The sequence below is a fragment of the Prionailurus bengalensis genome, chromosome A2 (assembly GCF_016509475.1).
Source record: "Prionailurus bengalensis isolate Pbe53 chromosome A2, Fcat_Pben_1.1_paternal_pri, whole genome shotgun sequence".
Classification (NCBI taxonomy): Eukaryota; Metazoa; Chordata; class Mammalia; order Carnivora; family Felidae; genus Prionailurus; species Prionailurus bengalensis.
In genome coordinates, this window is record NC_057348.1 from 138,040,517 (window position 1) to 138,059,531 (window position 19,015).

Below are 19,015 nucleotides of genomic sequence, written 5' to 3' on the forward strand. Positions count from 1 at the left end.
CATATAGTACAGCAAATAAAACATTAAAAATTATGATTTGGAACTATGCTTTAGACACAGACAAGAAAATGTTAATTTTCAGAGGTATTGGGACCATTATTGTTATCATATAGTATAAACATTCAAATTAATAATCATGTGCCTAAATAACTCCAAAGTATGTGATTTAGAAGTCTGCACTAGAGATTGTCCAGATTGTAACTGTATGCCACTTTGAACTCACCATAATCTCCTGTTCATAGGTCCAAACACCGCAAGCCAGTTCCACACAGAAAATGACGAGCAAACTTCCAAAGTACTGTAGGAGAACAAACAGTTAATGCTGTTAGGATAGAATCAAAACGAGATGCAGTCATTAGACACAAGCTAAATATTATTCAGCATTGTTTATCCAGTGGACAAGAAAACAGAGGCATTTAGTCAAGAAGCTCCCTTGGAAGTAGATGGGAGACATGTCAGCAAATTTAGAGAAATCTGCAGACAACGTCCAACAACTCACGTACATGGGCCGTTTGGCTGGTGCTCTGTATTATCAAGTACTTTCATGATGAATTCACGCAAACACCTTGTGAAATGGATTGGACTACCTCATTTTATAAGTGAGAAAATTAATGCAGAAAGTAGGCAGTGCGATTTGCTCAAGAATGTGTACAGCGAATTCTGGAGGGCTAAGACCCTCGCAGTTGTGTCCCTTAAACCATACCTCGACACCTCTCCCATTGTGGAGGTACCATTGCAGAAATAGGAGGTAAAAGTGTGAGAAAGAAAGGGCTCTCTAAAAGTTTTCTTCACTAAATTCCAGCAGAAATAAAACAATACCAGTGCTTTCTGCATCTTACGGCACTGGGTCAGGGTGGGGGTCCCCGGTAGTGATGATTAGTGATTAACCCCCGTTACTGGAATGACATTTCCTTTACGGGCAGGAACTTTACTGTGTTCCTTGTTACAAAAAAGGTGCTCAATAAAGATTTGTTATCTAATAGAATAAATTAAAACAAAGCAGAGTGATATCACTGTAAGAGACTGGGAGCTGCCTTGGACTGGGTGATCTCTAGGAAGGTGATATTTAGGAAGAGTCAGTAATGACAACGAGAAGGCAATGCTGATAAGATTCATGGAAAAGCAATCCAGGAAGGGGAACTATTAAGTGCAAGGTCACCTATCTGAGCATGCTAATTAGTTAAGAACTCCCTGGTAACTGGAGCACAGAAGGAGGCAGGGTGGGTACAGGGACTGTAAGTAGACCACGATGAGGAGTTTATTTTTTTTTTTAATGTTTATTTATTTTTGAGAGAGAGACAGAGCACAGGCAAGGGAGGGGCAGAGAGAGGGGGGTACACAGAATCCAAAGCAGCCTGCAGGCTCCGAGCCGTCAGCACAGAGCCCGACGTGGGGCCCAAACTCAGGAACCGAGAGATCGTGACCTGAGCCGAAGTTGGAGGCTTAACCCACTGAGCCACCCAGGTGCCCCGATGAGGAGTTTAAAGAGCCAGGTCTTCATGGGCAGTAAAAAGGATTTTGGCTTTTATTCAAAGTGTAATCAAAATCCAGCGGCATGTGACAAGATCTGACGTACATCATAAAAACATAATTCTGGCTGTTTTGTAAAAAAACGACCTGCAGGAAAGCAAAGGTGTGATAATAAAAAAAAATTGCTAAATAAAAAAAATTGCTGAGCTAGGATGGCAGCAGGGAAATGGGCTGATACAGGATTGGGAGCCATCAAAACTTGAACACTGAACTTGAACTTGAAAGGGGAGGAGGAAATAAGAAATCTAGAAAATTGAGCTGATTTTCTACTACTTCCAGGATATAGCCCTATTATTTAAAGACATCAGTCACTGCTACTAGTTTTAATTTGCTTCTTTCATATAAAAAAATAAAGAATATGTAGCTGCATAATCTCGTAGATCATAACATGGTTTGAAAATAAGAATTGGTTCAAAAGATAAAGTGATATTTTTTAAGGTATTCCATTTTAGCACTTTTATTTTCAATATATGCAGTACTCCTGGTCAGCATCAATCTACTCAAATCTCACTGCCTTACTTTAAAGATTTTAGCCTTACAATGATGATCAGAAGAAAGTTTGTGAACACAGTACTCTAAGTCAGTTTTTCTGTAAATTCTCTTTCACGGCTTACTTAAGAGATTTCTAGACATGAACAATACTACATTTCCCCTCTTATGTTACAAAGAGCAAATATTCAATAATTGTATACTAGATCAATTTTTTCTACATTTTAGAAGACCCTGCAAGAGAGTAAGACTCTAGAGAAAAATTATACCATGGGATATTTTTGTTTTCTCAAATCCGTAATCTAAATTCTTTTCAAAATTGACGTTAGGTTACAATGAAGACCAAAGCAGCCCTGAAAAGCAAGACATCTCTAAAATAAAACATAGACATGGACACTGTTGCTTGTCAGGAGATAACCTTACTTTGCCTTGAGGATCACCAGGCAGATTTCTGGATTGATTTTATATCCTTTTAAATTCCACTTGAGTCACTTCTCTTGTTTCTTGCCTCCTGGAGTCACTGGCCAGTGAAGGGCCAGCAGAAGGGCCCCAAGCACAGAACCCAGGGCAAAGTGCCCAGATGTAAGCAATACTTGTAATACCTGGGTAACTGTGCCAGGCCTATGGATCCAAACAGTGTAGTAACTACTCACACGCCAGCACCTCTGATTTCTTGTGGTGAGCATTACAATGGGCTAGCAACATCATGACCTAAGCATCTCCAGGAATACATAAATAAAGCCTATAGAACTTAAACAATCACTTATTAAAAACTCAAAACTGAGATTACCTATCATGAGAAGGATGAAGTCCACATAAGTTGGACACTCCTTTACCTCTGGGAAAACTCTAAAATTATTTTATCTTTTCAGATTTCCAATGATGTCACTGGATGCAAGTTCTTTCATATAAAACAATACTTCTGTCTTTATTCTACTTATACTCGGGAGCACAGATTTATTTCAGCTTCAGATTGAAAACGCACATTTCATCAACATTGTAAAACCTCCTTGAACTAAATTAAATCTAAAATTTAATTCAAATTATACATATATATATATGTTTGTTTGTTTGTTTACAAACAATGTTGCAGTCTCATGGTCAGATGCCTTTGCTTTGTTGTCATTGTATTGGCCTCACACATCTAGTCTTCTAATTCCAAGGAAAATGTTAAATGCCAAATCCATTGTGAACACAACAAAGAGAGATCAACCCCATTTACTCCTACTTTTTCTTTTTCAGTGAGCTCTGGGTCTTAGATGGTCATCCTCAGATTGACTATTGACCAGAGAATCCCTCTGCCAGTATTTTGTTTAAGGGCTGGACCTGAGTGAGGCATCTGCTAATCCATAATTTCAACAGAACAAAGCAAGCAAAGAATAAAGCAATGGCTCCTGCTGACCTTTGCTATGGTATGAAGTGCACATACGTATCACATTTCACTAAAAAGCCCTCCATTGTCCTCGACAGTATTGGGAACGTGTGCATATCTCCCCTGACGGCGTTCACCTGTGTCTCTCCTGCACGTCTACATCTACCATCCCCCTGCACACGCCTGGGTGAGGTGGTCTGTGCCAATCTAGTTTGCAGACCAACCAGCTACTCTCATCTCCTTCCTGAAACTTGAGAAGAGCTCAGAATTTGGAGTCAGAAGACTGAAGTTCAAACCCAGATCTGAACACACTCTGTGACCTCTGGCAAATCATTAAACTGGCCTGGCTTCAAGTTTGCTCATCTGTATGGTCAAGATGCAATAAAGCCTTCTTTGCTATTATCATCAAGGTTGATGGGAGGGTGGTTTGAAAAATTTTTTAATTTTAAATTTGCAAGACATTATACAAATGTTATTCTGAACCAGTGTGTGAAATGCAATCCGATATTGACTTGTCCTTCCTTGCCGTAGAGGAAGTGCATTACCTACAACATGACCCGTTTTTTTCCTCATTATGGTTCTCCAGCATTTCCTTTCTCATTCTTTACCACTTTGCTTTTCTCTTTCCCTCCATGTATGGCAGGGTTCCCACTGTGGTACATCAGGCCTCAGAGGCTTTGGCTTTTAAACCAGTGAGGTGCTTCACACCTAAGACACAGTGCTCATTAACTATTTGATTATTGGTTCTGCCTGGCAGGGATCTAGTTCTTTTTTTGTTTTTTTAAGTTTGTTTATTTTGAGAGGGAGATAGAGCACAAGCAGGTGAGGGACTGAGAGAGAGGGAAAGAGAGAATCTCAAGCAGGCCCCGCACTGTCAGCAAGGAGCCCAACATGGGGCTCGAACCCACGAACCCTCAGATCATTACCTGAGCAGAAACCAAGCGATGGACGCTTAATGGACGGAGTCAGCCAAGTGCCCCTACCTGAGCAGTACCTGTCACACAGCAACTAGTCAATAAATGTTTGGTGGGAATAATAGTTTACCAACGAAAAAGACCAATTTCAGATTTCCTTGAGATTCTCCAATTCGAACTGTTTCCTATTGACGTTTGACTCCCCTTGACTTCTGCTTAAACATTTAAAGAAATTTTAAATGTTGCCTTTCTGTGTTACTATTGTCTTTTTTTGTGGGTTACTATATGATAATCCGGTGTGCCTTTAAACAATTGGGACGATTTAATGAAGCTAAATGAAAGGAGCTTTCTTCAGCTACCAACAACTGAACATTTTCAACAAATGAAGAATGTGAAGCTGTGTGTTTATACAAAAAAAAAAAATTCAGAATGCGATCATTTGCATGACAAACTATTTTATTTGCTTTAAACATGATCCAATACAGAGTTCCTTAAAATAGCTAAGCTCATCTACTGTAACTCAACCAAAATTTGTGTTCTATGGATAAGCTTTATCTCTAAGCATATGTTCATGAAAAAAAACTGCATCAAATAAGGCAAGCGGACAATAGGACACACACCCCAAAATATGCAATTAATTAGTGACTTTTTTTAACCAAGTCTCTCAGGCTGAGGGTAATTACTGTCAGCTAAGAACTGAGAGCCCTCCCTAGGTTAGATAAAAGAAGATCAAATAAAACACTGTATGTGAAGTTGCTTTGTTGACTCTTTTTAAACGAGACAAATGAGAAGAACATGGGATCTGAAATAAAATAGACTTGGCCTCCAGATTCTGGCTCATGTACGTATCAATTGGATGAATGTGGGCAAACCACTAAGCCTCAGTTTCCTCATTTGTAAAATGAGAATGTTAAAAATAACCTTGCGGTGTTGTGCTAAGGATTCAATCAGGTAAAGTGTTCTTGGGTTGTAAACACTCCCTAAATAGCAGCTATTAGTAACCGTATCATAGCACCTAGTAGAGTATAAACTCAATGAGGACAAGACGTATCATTCTGGCTTAAATACTTAACATACTGACTGGGATAGTGCACGTACTCAAGGCCTATTTCTTGAGCAGATGTGCTAGGATCAGAGGAGGATGGTGAGTAACATGGTTCATTTCCTTTTATCAGCGGCACTCCCACTAAAGGACGTCTAATCCTACAAGCTATTTGACAAAATCTTTACTGAAATCCCTATCTAATGTGAATATAGCTGGTATTTTTCCAAACATCTCTATTAGGAAGCCAAGGAGGAAGTAGTGGGTGGGGAACCCAACTTCTCTTTAAAAAGGACTGAAATCAAGTTGTTATTTTAAACTAAGATTGGCCACAATATCCACAATATGGCAAGAATGGCATAGGGTTAACGACTCCCTTTGTCCACTGGAAATTTTTGAGGAGCAAGAGAAGGACATGAAATCCCACCTTCCTATTTAAGCCCTTGGTGACTTGTGGCTAAATGCCTCCCCCAAGAGAAACAAAGGAGATTTATTCCTCCCCATTAAAGGTTATTTCATCTCATTATATGTATACAGACAAAATAGTAAAATCTCAAGGAAGTCCTTTCCTAAAAAAACATTTATTTATAAAAATGATTTGGTTCCCTGATACCATCCACCCCAGGATTTCCTCCTAAAGAAAGCAGATTAATAAATACATGTCCCTATCCCTTCTCCCTCCTGAAATTTCACTAAAAAAAAGGGGGAGGGGGCATTTTTTTTAAAAAAGGTATATTCCCAGAGGTAAAGGAAAAGGAGATAGCAACAAGTATAGTTTGGAAATGTACAAATTTATCAACAGTCCCCCAAAAGCTGAGTCGTAACCTAGTGGAGAAATTGAAAACAACAGGGTCCCCCAAATGCTCAGATATTGGCAGCTGGGATACCACTGAAAGTGGAAGAAGGTAGAGCTAAAGAATGACTCGTTGCAAACCTGTTTAGGAAGAAGTGAGACCCCTCAGGTCCCTTTCCCCACACCAGGTAGCTGGGTGACTACCCAACCCCACCCATACGGAAGTTGGGGATATTCATTCTCTGGAGACAGTAAAACAGAGTGTCAGGACTAGGGACACTGGATACAGTAGAGGATAAAGTACCGTACTAAAAAAGAGAATTGAAGTTCAAATTTACACACCTTTTCCACAAAGGTTCAAAACTCCAGTCGAACCAAAATAAGCATTGGCTTTCTCAGTAGAAGACTGGAAGCGAAAGGGCAGTGGAGGAATGTCCTCAACATTCTAGGGAAAAAATGATTTCTAACCTATAATTCCGTAGCAATCAAAATTATCATGAAAAGGCAAATAAAGCCATTTTTAGCCATATAGGCTTCAAAAAAATTGTCTCCTCTTCAGCAAACAACTGAAAGATGTGCTTCCTAAAATGAGAGACTGAACAGAAAATGGCAATGACTTGGAATCCAAAAAACAGGGATCTAAAATAAGAGAGAGACAAAGTAAATCCCAGAATGGTAGTAAAGGGATAGCCCATGATGCAAAAGCTTCAGTGGGCCTAGACTGGAGCATGTCTAGAATGTTCTGAGAGAGATTTCTTAAAAAAAATTTGATAGAATGCCCCAAATATTTGGACATATAAAGAGAACAGTTATACCAGAGGGAGTTTAGAGTTGAATTACACAGAAATACATAGAAAATAGAGTTATTAATTCCAAGAAAAACAAAGTATTATTCCAGAAAGAAAAATTAAACCCAGTACTTTCCTGGCCCAGCTGTGAATAGTATTTACATAGTCCTAATCCTAAGCACTGATCTATCCAGAGTTATGACACGTCCGTGTTGAGGTATCATAGGAAGTATGCATGAAAGGTTGGGGCATGAGGGCAGGAAAGGGCACCAGTTCTCCATCTTAGTAAGTTCTTCATCGTAAGAAGTCAGTGGGTAGTGCTTACAGCTAAAAATTTTTAAAAATGAGAATTTACATAAATATGAGATTTAGAGATGGGGAAGTAAATTCCAAGGGAATCTGTGAAAACAAAATTGAGAGCAGCTGCCACTTAGGAGTGGAAGATGGCGTAAGACTACTATTTCTTATCATAAGGCCTTGAGAATGAAATTAACTGTAAATTATGTGCATGAAGCACTCTGACACAAATAAAAGCAAAATTAAAACAAACAATAGTTCCCCTGAAGCCCTGACACCAAAGAGAAGAAGCTTGGAGACAGGATTATCTATGTTCTACATAGAAAACGTTATTCAAACAGGCTGCGAATTTTAAGTGGCCCGATTATACTTCACGGTTACTGGAACTAAAGGCGGTGGGTGGCAAATGGAAACTTCATGCTCAGGTGCTGTCATCTTTTTGCTAAATGCACCTTCAGTAGCTTAAAATAGGAGTGCTACAACAAAATACAAAAGTGTATACTTAAATGTGATTTATAGACCCAACCCAGGGGTCTCTCTGTATTACTAGATCCTGTTTGGCAATTCGGATCTCTCCTGCAACATTGCTCATTAAAACCACACATACAGTCTTCTCAGACTAGTGTGAGTTGGATTATTTTCCATGATATTTCATTTCAGTCAAAAAATTATGAAGCTTAGAATTCTATTTTGTGGGCAATTTCGTTCAATGAGAGGGGCCTGGTTTTAGTTAACTTGCTGGAGAGAGATATATTTGTATACTCAAGTCACGTGAGTATATAACATTGTAAGTGCACAAAAGTATATTAAATGTATGTAAAAAAATCAAGTATACTAATATAGCTATGCAAATATGTGTATGTGAGTGCATACACACACACATATGCATGCATAAATAATTTACTGTTCCAGAGATTTACATGCTATATAATTTATATAATTATATAATATGTAATATACAATTATATAATGCTATACTATACAATTTACTTCTCAAAAAATATTGCAAGAGCATCATTATGCTATTTTTAAAAAGGGAAATGGAGCTAGGCACATTCTCACATAAGTGAGAGGCAATAGAACACTAAGTTTTTCAGAGCCCAGGCTCTGAAGTCAAACATCCTAGATTCAGATCCCAGCTTTACTACTTAATAGTTGGGCAAATCACTTTTCTAGATCTCAATGTCCTCATCTGTAAAATGCGGATAACAGTAGTGAAGCCTCATGGTATGGTTTGGAGAATTTACATACAATACTGGCTGGCACATAGCATGTTATTATATTAGGGATATTGGTGGTGGTGTTAGCAATATCTCACAATCTACCATTTAATAGACCCCCAACTTATGAACATACATGCACATAGGGACATGTTCACATATGTTTATATAAAACTTTTCTTGTCTTTTTTTTTTTTTTTTTTAATTTTTTTCAACGTTATTTATTTTTGGGACAGAGAGAGACAGAGCATGAACAGGCGAGGGGCAGAGAGAGAGGGAGACACAGAATCGGAAACAGGCTCCAGGCTCTGAGCCATCAGCCCAGAGCCCGACGCGGGGCTCGAACTCATGGACCGCGAGATCGTGACCTGGCCAAAGTCGGACACTTAACCGACTGCGCCACCCAGGCGCCCCGAAACTTTTCTTATCTTTGAACTGATAGGGAATGACCTAAAAACCTTATGTTCCCATCTTTGACCTTTCCTAGCTGGAAAAAAAAAAGACTGCCAATAATTTCAAAATTTTAAAGATGGCAAAAAAAAAAATGTCCTTTTTTTGTCCATCTATAATGGCTAGTTAAAGGTACAAATGCTGTTTTACTGGCTATGTAAAATCCTTGACAAGTTATATCAGAAATTCCATCTCTTATTTTTATGTTTTGGACTTCTATTAAGTCAGTCAGGTCAGCTTCTTTCCAATAGTAAAATTAATTTTTATTCTTATTCACATTTTACAATTTTATAATGAAGTCTGGTGTCATGTAGGCAATGAGTGCTTCACTGTTCATTAAATGGAACTTTTATGAAAGCACTAATAAATGAAAGTGATTTTTTATACCTTTAATTCTTTACTGTTAACAATCAATAATAATAAAATTTCTAAGAAAGTAGTATTTATTTTTGTATAAAATATCAAATAATTTTCACTTTTGGGAAAAGAGAGTAATGTTTAAATTTTTGTTTCCAGCTTTGATCAGTCTAAGGAAAACATAAAAGCAATCAATGTATTGAGTGTTTAAATTTGAAGAGTATTACATTTTATTTTATTCTAACGTTTATTTATTTTTGAGAGACAGAGAGAGACAGAGCATGAGTGGGGGAGGGGCAGAGAGAGAGGGAGACACAGAATCCGAAGCAGGCTCCATCCAGGCTCTGAGCTGTCAGCACAGAGCCCGACGCGGGGCTGGAACTCACAGACCGCGAGATCATGACCTGAGACAAAGTCGGCGCTCAACCAACTGAGCCACCCAGGCACCCCTGGGGAGTTTTAAGTTTTATAAGCAGTTGAGAAATACAGGAAAAAATATTTTTGATTACTAAGAGCATCTTATAGAAAATATATTCTATTACTGCAAAACTTCTATCTTCATTCCTTCCAGCTTTAGAGAGAAGACTCTGAGATATACAGTATCTAAAGGAAACCAAAAGCCCTAGATCCAACCTACCACAAATAAACCAGGCACTTATTTTCCAAACTGTTTTTCTACGTAAGTACCAACTAGAAAATAACTTTTACATTAAAACAAAATTCTAATGTTTTCCTTGAACACTGTCATATAAGTTTCTCTGTGCAAGCAAGCGGATAATCAGCCAAGTATCACAGAACACTTTCAGTAAGAATATATTTCACTGAGAGAAAAGTAAAAATTATAGACACTGTAAAAATTATTTTAACCTGCTATGCTCTTAATTTATAGCTAAAAAAATTATAACTAAAAACTCAGGCCATTTTATCTTAAGAAACATTCAAAATATTGAAAACCAGAAAAGTCAGATTCGCTTATCTTGGAAAATTAGTACAACCTGAGATTCACCTCCCTGCAAATGAAAACAATTTCAAAATATAACATACTTTACTGGACATCTTAATATTTTTAAAACACGGTGCCTTCTGACTCCTATCTACACACTACATATCCAACACTTATAACAAACAAAAAGTTTGATTAAAAGCCTACATTCATGAAATGATAAATGATAAACTCCAGTCTCTACCCTGTCAAATACTAAACTCTGCAAGCTTTCAGTGCTAAGTATCTCTATGTCAGTTGTTTATTTTTCCTTTCCTGGTGATTGGAGGTTTAAAAATATTATATTACTTATAGTTAGTAAATAAGAGAATTCCAGTGCCAAATATTTGTACAAGATAATGGAACAGCCGACATTTTGTTAAGAATCCACTGGGACTAAACTACTAACAGTCCAAGAGTACTTGCTGCTTAAAATATACACCCAGACAAAGCCTCTGTGTTAGCCTAGTCTCAAAACCATGTCATAGGCTTGGTACTTTCTGACGGCTAATTATTCACCACATTCTATGTCTCTCTACAAATTCTTCAAAGAAAAGGCAACGTTAAATATCCTTTTTTTTTAAGAATCACAAATGGAGTGAGATCAGTCTAATTTAGGAAAAAACCAGAACTATAATTTTTTAGAAACATAATTTTTGAAGAAACATAATCTTGTAACTCCTGAGCCCATACAAAAGTTCAGGGTAAGGTAAGAAAATATGAGCATGATATATATGGTCCTTTGTTCATGCTTATGTTTGAATAAATATAGAGGAATATTTCTAATAGCACATCTTAATTTATGTTCCCTTTCAATTTTATCTTCTCCAGTAATTGCTGGGCTGATTTCTTTATCAAGGATGTTGGTGAAGTTCAAATTAGTACGTGTTTGCTTCATGTGCTGTTCAAACTATTTGAGAAATGTGTTACACCAGAATCTGAGGGACTTAGCCAAGGGCTACGAGTTCTCAGGGTCAATGATCTATATCATGAGAAGTAAAGCATTAAGGGTGAGGCAATAAAGCAGCTGGACATGCTAGACAGGTTACCACATATATGGCTTCTGTTGCTTTGTAAGCTAGGTCAGCGAAAGTCTGCCTGCTCAGCCCTATCTCCAAAGATTTACAGGGTGTTACTGGTCTCTGAAGAGGCTATCTTTACATATAATTGGGCCGTTTCTCAGAATTTGAGACAGGGGTTCCCATCACCAGACCCCGGGCAGAAAAGTGCAAACAGGAAGGAGCTTTAGAAATATTCTAAGCAACAATAGCCAAAATAACACCAGACCTGCTTCGCATCCAGACGGCTCCTCTCACATAGACCCATCCAAAGGTGGTCAGATCCCTCCCGAACATACGAGGGGCAGGAGTTCATTATCACAGGCACTTTTATGACAGCATCTTTTATGAGACAACAGGTTAAGAAACTGGAAATTTTAAAAGATGTTTCATTGGGCAGGAAGAGAACTTACACTCTAACCTCAGTCAGTAACTTTTGAACCTATTTGTAACTCTATGTCTGCGAAAGTTATCTTCTTCTAAATCACATTATTTTAATTATTTGACACTTATTTTGAGACAAGATATGCACTTTAACTTATTTTTGTATATTCTCCAGAACACCACAAACCCTATTTGTTAAAAAGAGTATTATAATAAAATGTTTCCTTCAATTGTACACATCTACACCTACAAATATTTATTATAAGTACAGAGGGTTGTTTTCTTTCTTTCTTTCTTTCTTTCTTTCTTTCTTTCTTTCTTTCTTTCTTTCTTGTTTTGATAAATCTATTCAAGCAAAAAAACATTCTTCCTAAGCCAAAAATACACTTTCTTCCTTAAAAGAAGAAAGTCATGCTTAATGTTCAGGGAGAGAAAAATCATTAAATTCTCACCAAAGTTGTTCAAACATCAATATTTCAGCCTAAGTGATAAAGGAATCATGTAAATTAAACAGCATGAGGGGCGTCTGGGTGGCTCAGTCGGTTAAGCGTCCGACTTCGGCTCAGGTCGTGATCTTGTGGTCCGTGAGTTCGAGCCCCACATCAGGCTCTGTGCTGATGGCTCAGAGCCTGGAGCCTGTTTCAAATTCTGTGTCTCCCTCTCTCTCTGACCCTCCCCCCATTCATGCTCTGTCTCTCTCTGTGTCAAAAATAAACGTTAAAAAAAAATTAAACAGCATGAATTACAGAACTATTTTAAAGAAATGCACCCTTGTCACAACAAACATTTGAGCTACACCAATGTTGAAAAGTAGAAATCCTCCAAGACCTGCTTTTATCAACAGACCAACAATCCTTTGAATGGAGTATATCCATTATCTATGGGTAAATGCTTCTAACACGCTTGGAAAGTTTATTCTCCAACAAGTTAAGCAGTTCTACAACAATCCTCTGACACCAGTTAGTTATTTATGGAACTGTTTTTTTTTCCCCCTGAGGCTGGAAAATTGCTGCAGCACTTCAAAGAACTACTGTTCTGACCCTTCCACAGGAGTCCTTGAACCTGGCTTGTCTCCCTAAGAACACCTTAGCCCTGCACCCAGTTTCCTGGTTACTACTTTAACCTGATAACCATATTTTTGCTGTGACACCTGAACTAAACACACCCAGATTCACAGAACTTTTTTTATAATGTACTTCTGAAAAGAAAATTCTAAGACATTAGACTTCCCCACCTCAGTACCTTCATTTCTTCATCAGTAAAGGCACATTGTTAGAATAAAGTTTGTCTTCCATTCTCTCTTGTATCATTAAAAGAAGGCTCATCATTAAAAAATGTGAAGCCCCCTTATCCCAGAGTGGCAAAACCAGGTACTATTTTCTCCCGGGTAAATGAGCAGAAAGCCCAGGGCAAGCAGGAAAGGACACTGCAAAAGATAGATCACATGACTCTTAGGCTCACAGAACTTCCAACTGCAGAGTAAGCACACACAACATTCAAGACTCTCCATAATGTGGCTTGAAAGCTCACAGAGCCACCTCTCTACCCTGCATATCTGGCCCACATTTCCCATATGACTGACACATGCCCTTCTCCACACACACCAGGAGCCTCCAAATGTTTTACTACAATTGCTCTATCCACCAGCCTTTCAGTTCCTCCAGAGTACCTTCCCCCCCAGCAAGGACCTTTCTGTAAGCCACCTCCCACCTCTGCCCCCGATTCTCCCATCATCTCCTTTTCCTGTCCGTGTATTAAACGTGTATTAAACGGTCTCAACAGAACAAGGTTATTGTTCCTTAGAGCTCTTTTAGAAAAGTACTTTAATAACACAAAGAGAAAACGTACAGAATTAAAATATTCTAATTATAAAAGACAAACGTCAGCCCATGCCTTCAACTCAGTTTGTAAAGCCTGCACAGAACATGAAATCCAAAAATATTTTCAATGCTAGTTTCCTCAAAGAGATGCTGAAAAAAAAATCATCTTTGTACTTAATGAGAAGTAACTGTTACACTGGCAAATATAATTTCATAAGTGCTATCTTCTTAAGGACAATATTTCTACAATGTCTTTATAGCTGTGATCACTTTGATGAAACATGTAGTTTCAAAATTTTAAAGTTCTAAAACTAAAAGAATGGTAATCTAAAGAAAATTCAGGGATAACCACTTATTTTAGAATAACCCAAATATATTACTCAACAGAAATAGTGATATAACAATGCTTATACATTTCAAACAAAATTTAAAATTTTTTTTTTTCAACGTTTATTTATTTTTGGGACAGAGAGAGACAGAGCATGAACGGGGGAGGGTCAGAGAGAGAGGGAGACACAGAATCAGAAACAGGTTCCAGGCTCTGAGCCATCAGCCCAGAGCCTGACGCGGGGCTCGAACTCACGGACCGCGAGATCGTGACCTGGCTGAAGTCGGACGCTTAACCGACTGCGCCACCCAGGCGCCCCATTTCAAACAAAATTTAAAGCAGTGTTTGTCAGGTGAACTGAGAAGATTCATCTTAATCTGAGCACATAACCAGGACCCGTTATCACCCTTTATCTGAAAAAAGGGAAAATTCTATGGATCACAAAGGGTTTTGAATTTATGAAATTTCATGGGAAAAAACTTAAATTTAATCAATAAGCTATTATTTCATCATTAACTTCATGAGACACTGCATAGAGAGTAAATACTAAGCATCATTTTCTAACAAGTTTATCTGAAAGCTATTTCCTCAATGGCTGAAATGACTTAATTCTCTCACCTTTTATGTGTGTCATTTGCCCTCTTGCTTGAACTCTGTACTCTAGGGACACTGATTCCTGAGTCAGTCTTACAGCTATATGATTTTACATAAATGCCTACTGTTTTACATTTGCCAAAGGAAGCCAACAGACTGACAATGTGGAAGCAGAGGACAAAGCAAAACCACAGCACAATTGCTGAACTGACCTCAAGGGAGCATTTGCTGAACCGGTAACCAGCATTCACAGCTGGAACGAACCTTTCAATGGAACATGCTGGCAGAGAAATACCTGGCTTTAAATGCTACGCAGACTAAAGACGTTCACCAAATTAATGGATATAGATTTACATGGCTTATATTTAGCCAAAGCTATCTCATCGTATATATTAAGAAACAACACACAATAAAGCTTAAAATGTTTACTATGATAGAGTACACCTAAATTATGCAAAGGTCAGAAATATAAAAACTATTCACACTTCAAACCCCAAAGTAAGCAGAAAGTCCAATGAGCACTCAAAATCCCGTCACAAAGACCCAACACTAAGGGCATGAATATCACACAATTGTCCCAAGCCCCTGTCTTGGACACATTTACTTTTAAAAACATCTGCTTATGTGCTTTTCTGGGGCATAATCAGAGGTAGTCAAACCAACATGACTTAAGAAACAGAAGAGGTCACGGAACTCTGTGCTGGGCTTTTGTGCATACAAAAGCAAGTTGTGCAAACTGAGAGCCTCTGAATCCAGAAATGCCTACATCATCTTCAGTTTCCTCCAAAGACCTGAGACCCTTTGTGAGTTTAACAACTAAGTTTGAAAACTATAGCTTTTAAAGAGTTCTAGTTGAAAGGTCACAATAATATGCCTGTATTGCAGAGATGTGTTTTGATCATATGAAAAGTGCATCAGTGTAGAATAATACCTCATTTCCTGATGTCAAGTAATACAAATTGTACTGTCATGTACAATTCTTTATTCATAATTCCACTTCAGCAAGGTCTACTGAATTCATCCACCTTCTATCCCCAAAGTCTTGGTTCTGACCCCAGCCATGGCTTTGAAGACTACTGTGTGATCACTAACGGGGCTTCCCAATGCCTCCAACCCTAAGTACTAGAAAAATCCACTGGCTCTTCATAGCCCAAGGGACATCAGACTCTCTCCTACAAAGACCTTCACAACTGGGCTACTTCATGTGTTTTTCTCAGTGCAGTGACACTACAGCCACACAAAATTTCTAAGTTATTCCTCTGTGTCTTTGCACACTTTTCATGTTGTTCTAGAGCCCCTCCCTCCCCTTCTCCACCAGAAAACTCTGATGCATTCAATATCTTTTCAATAGCTCAAATAAAGACCCTCCTTCGAAACCTGTCATAAGTCTCCAGTCGCTCCTTATTCTGTGTTCCCACACTTATTTACTTCTAACTTTAATATTGTATTAAATTTTGTTATTTTCTTTCTATTCCCCCCTTTCATCTTTGTATCTCAAGTGTCTACCACATGCTGGTCAAAGGACATCTGTCTAAAGAGGGAAAAAGGAAAGAAACAGGGAGTGGGAAGGAAAGGAGGAGAGAGGAAAGGATAAATGGCTGGATTCTGTGATAAAAGAAGAGGGAACTATGGTAGAATTTTTATGATAAGGGTATTAAAAGATTATGTTTTTAAAGGCTAATTGACCACTGAATGAATGGAATTATAAATGAAGCATATTTAAGTCTTAGAGAAATAATGCCAATAATTAATTAATGTATTGTAACAGTAGTGTGGTGTAGTTAGTGAACCCTGCATGGGCTTGAGCAAGGACTCTATTTGAAGGCTAATGATGGCAACTAGCAGCCCTGAATCTTTGGGCACCCTTCCTTCCCTCATCTGTACAATAAATCAAACCACAAAAAGTTGCTGTATTTTCTGAGGAAACAAAGTAAAACACTGGGCAGATGCTGAATATGTGGTCAATAATATGATGGACCTTAATTGAGAAACATAGATGCTAGGCTACCAACCAAAATCATAAACAGAAAATAATAAAGATATTTAACTCAATAGTTTAATTTTAACTTAATGGCTTATGACTAGCTATATAATTATAAAATTTATAACTGCTTGAAAGCAGGCCTTAAACAGAGAGTCTGTAGAAAATTACCATTTAAGATATTCTGGTTTTGCATTATGATTTCAACCAACAAAATACTCAAGGATGGTTAATGACCTTGTGGCAATTGAAATTTACTTGATTTCCATTAAGGGCATCATTAAAAATCCGGTTCAATCACTGTATATTTTAAGAAAGCTTTACAAGCGCTTCCATATAATCACTAGCTTTATGCAAATTCTCTGGAGTAATAAAAATGGAAAAAAAAAAGAAAAGAAAAGAAAACCTTCCATTTGAAACACAAGGTACTTGGTCTTGAACTAGTTAGGTGCATCCAACTTCAGTTCTGACCAGTGCCTGACTACTTGTGATTTGCTGGTGGTTGGATGTATATTAGCATCATGCTCTGACAAGTGACGATCTCCTGATGGTGACATTCAGCTGTTGTCGATACTGTAAACATGTCCGCTCAATCTGTTTACATTCCCCTGAGCGGCCACGGCTTTCCTAATGCCTGTGTTAATAGCAAGGTAGAATTGCAATAACAAACGAATTTCATTTAGTCTACAACTAAAAGCCTTGGGAGTACCCATCTAAGGCTTAAAACCAATTTCCATGTAGCTGCAATTTCTCTTTAAAAACGAGAAGGAATTTCTGTTACTAAAATCACTTTGAAAGTCATGGCATATGCAAGTTTATTTTCCTAGTCGTTTTTGGTTTGTTTTCCTAACATAATTAGAATTTAGTTATTTTTATAAATATACAAAATATATTCTTACAAAGATATAAAAGTTTCTGTTCTATGACAATCTCACATGTATTAAGAACAAATCTAGTTAGAGTAGGGTTGCCAGATTTAGCAAATGAAATTCCAGGATGCCCATTTAAATCTGAGTTCCAGATAAACAATGAATAATGCTTTGTGGATGTATATCCCAAATATTGCATGGGACATACTTATACTAAAATATTATTTGTTGCTTATCTGAAATCCAAATTTACTTAGCTGCCCTACACTTTATATAGGAACCCTAAATTAGGGTATTTTAACAACTTGTATCTATAACTCAATAGAAGGGTAAATTCATGACTAAAGTTCACCAGAAATGTTTTCCTATGGGTGGCCTCTTAGCCTGCCCAGTTGTTGGTATTTTAGGGGGGGTGGTGTAAGGAGAGGGCAGGTTGGTTATAAAGACCTGTTTTGAGAGTCTCCCGTTTTTTCTTGATCAGTCTGATAAGTAATGGCATTCTGACTTTTGCTTAACAGCACCGTAGCCCAGTTGCCAGCTCTTTTTGGTTTTTGGTTTTTTGTTTCTCTTTTGATAATCATTCAAAAGATATGGCAGCTCTCAGAGATACTGGTTGTCTTAAAATAAATAAATAATAAATAAATAAAAATAAGCCTCTTCTTACTAATCTCATTTACAGTTCTTAAAAGTGAAACAAGATTTTGAATACAGGGAAATGAATGAGTTGGGTTGAATGCATTCAACTTCTTTAAATACTAATTAGGATAAAAAGCTAAAGGGCACAAAGGAAGAAAACATGAGAGTTGCCTTGCAAATATTTGCCAAAGACCTAACATCCTGTCCTATTTTGCATTAGTACCCCTCCCCTCCTTTAAGAAGCCATTTCCCTTGTAGTAGAATCCTATCCAATAGGCTCCTTCTTTATTTGATCTTATTTTATTATTGTTTTTTAAAGATGATCATTTTATATGGTGTTTTACCAATTTCACAATATAAGTTTAAGCAATAAACCTGCTTGGAATCAACCCCGATGTTCAAATAACATCCAAAGATAAGGTGGCGAGGATGGCAGTTTATTTGCTGCCCCCAAATGAAGATCTGCTTTGATTCAATTCCAGCATCATTACAGTTTAGTGGGTCAGACTCCTCCTTTAAAATCTCACTCTCCTCATTGTCTTCCTGGTTCCATCTTCCTTCTGAGGTGCTGACCGCTCCTACTTGCGCTGTTCTAATGTCCTGTCCATTATTCAATTTGATAAACATTTACTGAAGCTATAGGCAAAGTGAACAGTTCATATTATCAAGCTGTTTGTAGTCTGGTAGTTTGGGCTGGTTATAAAACAAGGAAATTTATAATAAGGTAAATGTGCCGGGCTTCAAAGGTTGAGACACATCTACTAGAGACATCGGTAAAGACCCAATGAGAATGGGCTTGGCAGCCAGAAAGATTGAGGTTTGAATCAAAGAAACACCCATTATTGTTGAGTGACTTTGGACTCTGAACCTCATTTATAATTCTCTACCTTAGACGATTGTTGTCAAGTTGAAGAAGTGAAAGATCATAGAGAAAGTATTTTATAGAATGTGAGAAACATTTATAAGCACTTAGGAAAAGGCAGCAGAGTAATATAGTGAAGTTGTCACATATATGTCATACTGGACAGCTATGGTCTGAATATAGCAGATTCTCCATTTACTAGCCATGCAAACCTAGACAAATCAGCCAATCTGTGCCTCATTTCCTCAT

The 19,015-nt window shown here is 37.7% G+C and overlaps 1 protein-coding gene across 3 annotated transcripts in view; it reads right to left on the minus strand.

Moving 5' to 3' along the window:
• The window catches only part of TSPAN12 (tetraspanin 12), a 64,887-nt gene that overhangs the window by 28,930 nt on the left and 16,942 nt on the right, over positions 1-19,015 (minus strand). For all 3 annotated transcript variants that reach the window (XM_043589336.1, XM_043589337.1, XM_043589338.1), the window contains exon 5: positions 224-298. In XM_043589336.1, coding sequence (XP_043445271.1) covers positions 224-298 — 75 coding nt within the window. The remainder of the gene's footprint in view (positions 1-223; positions 299-19,015) is intronic.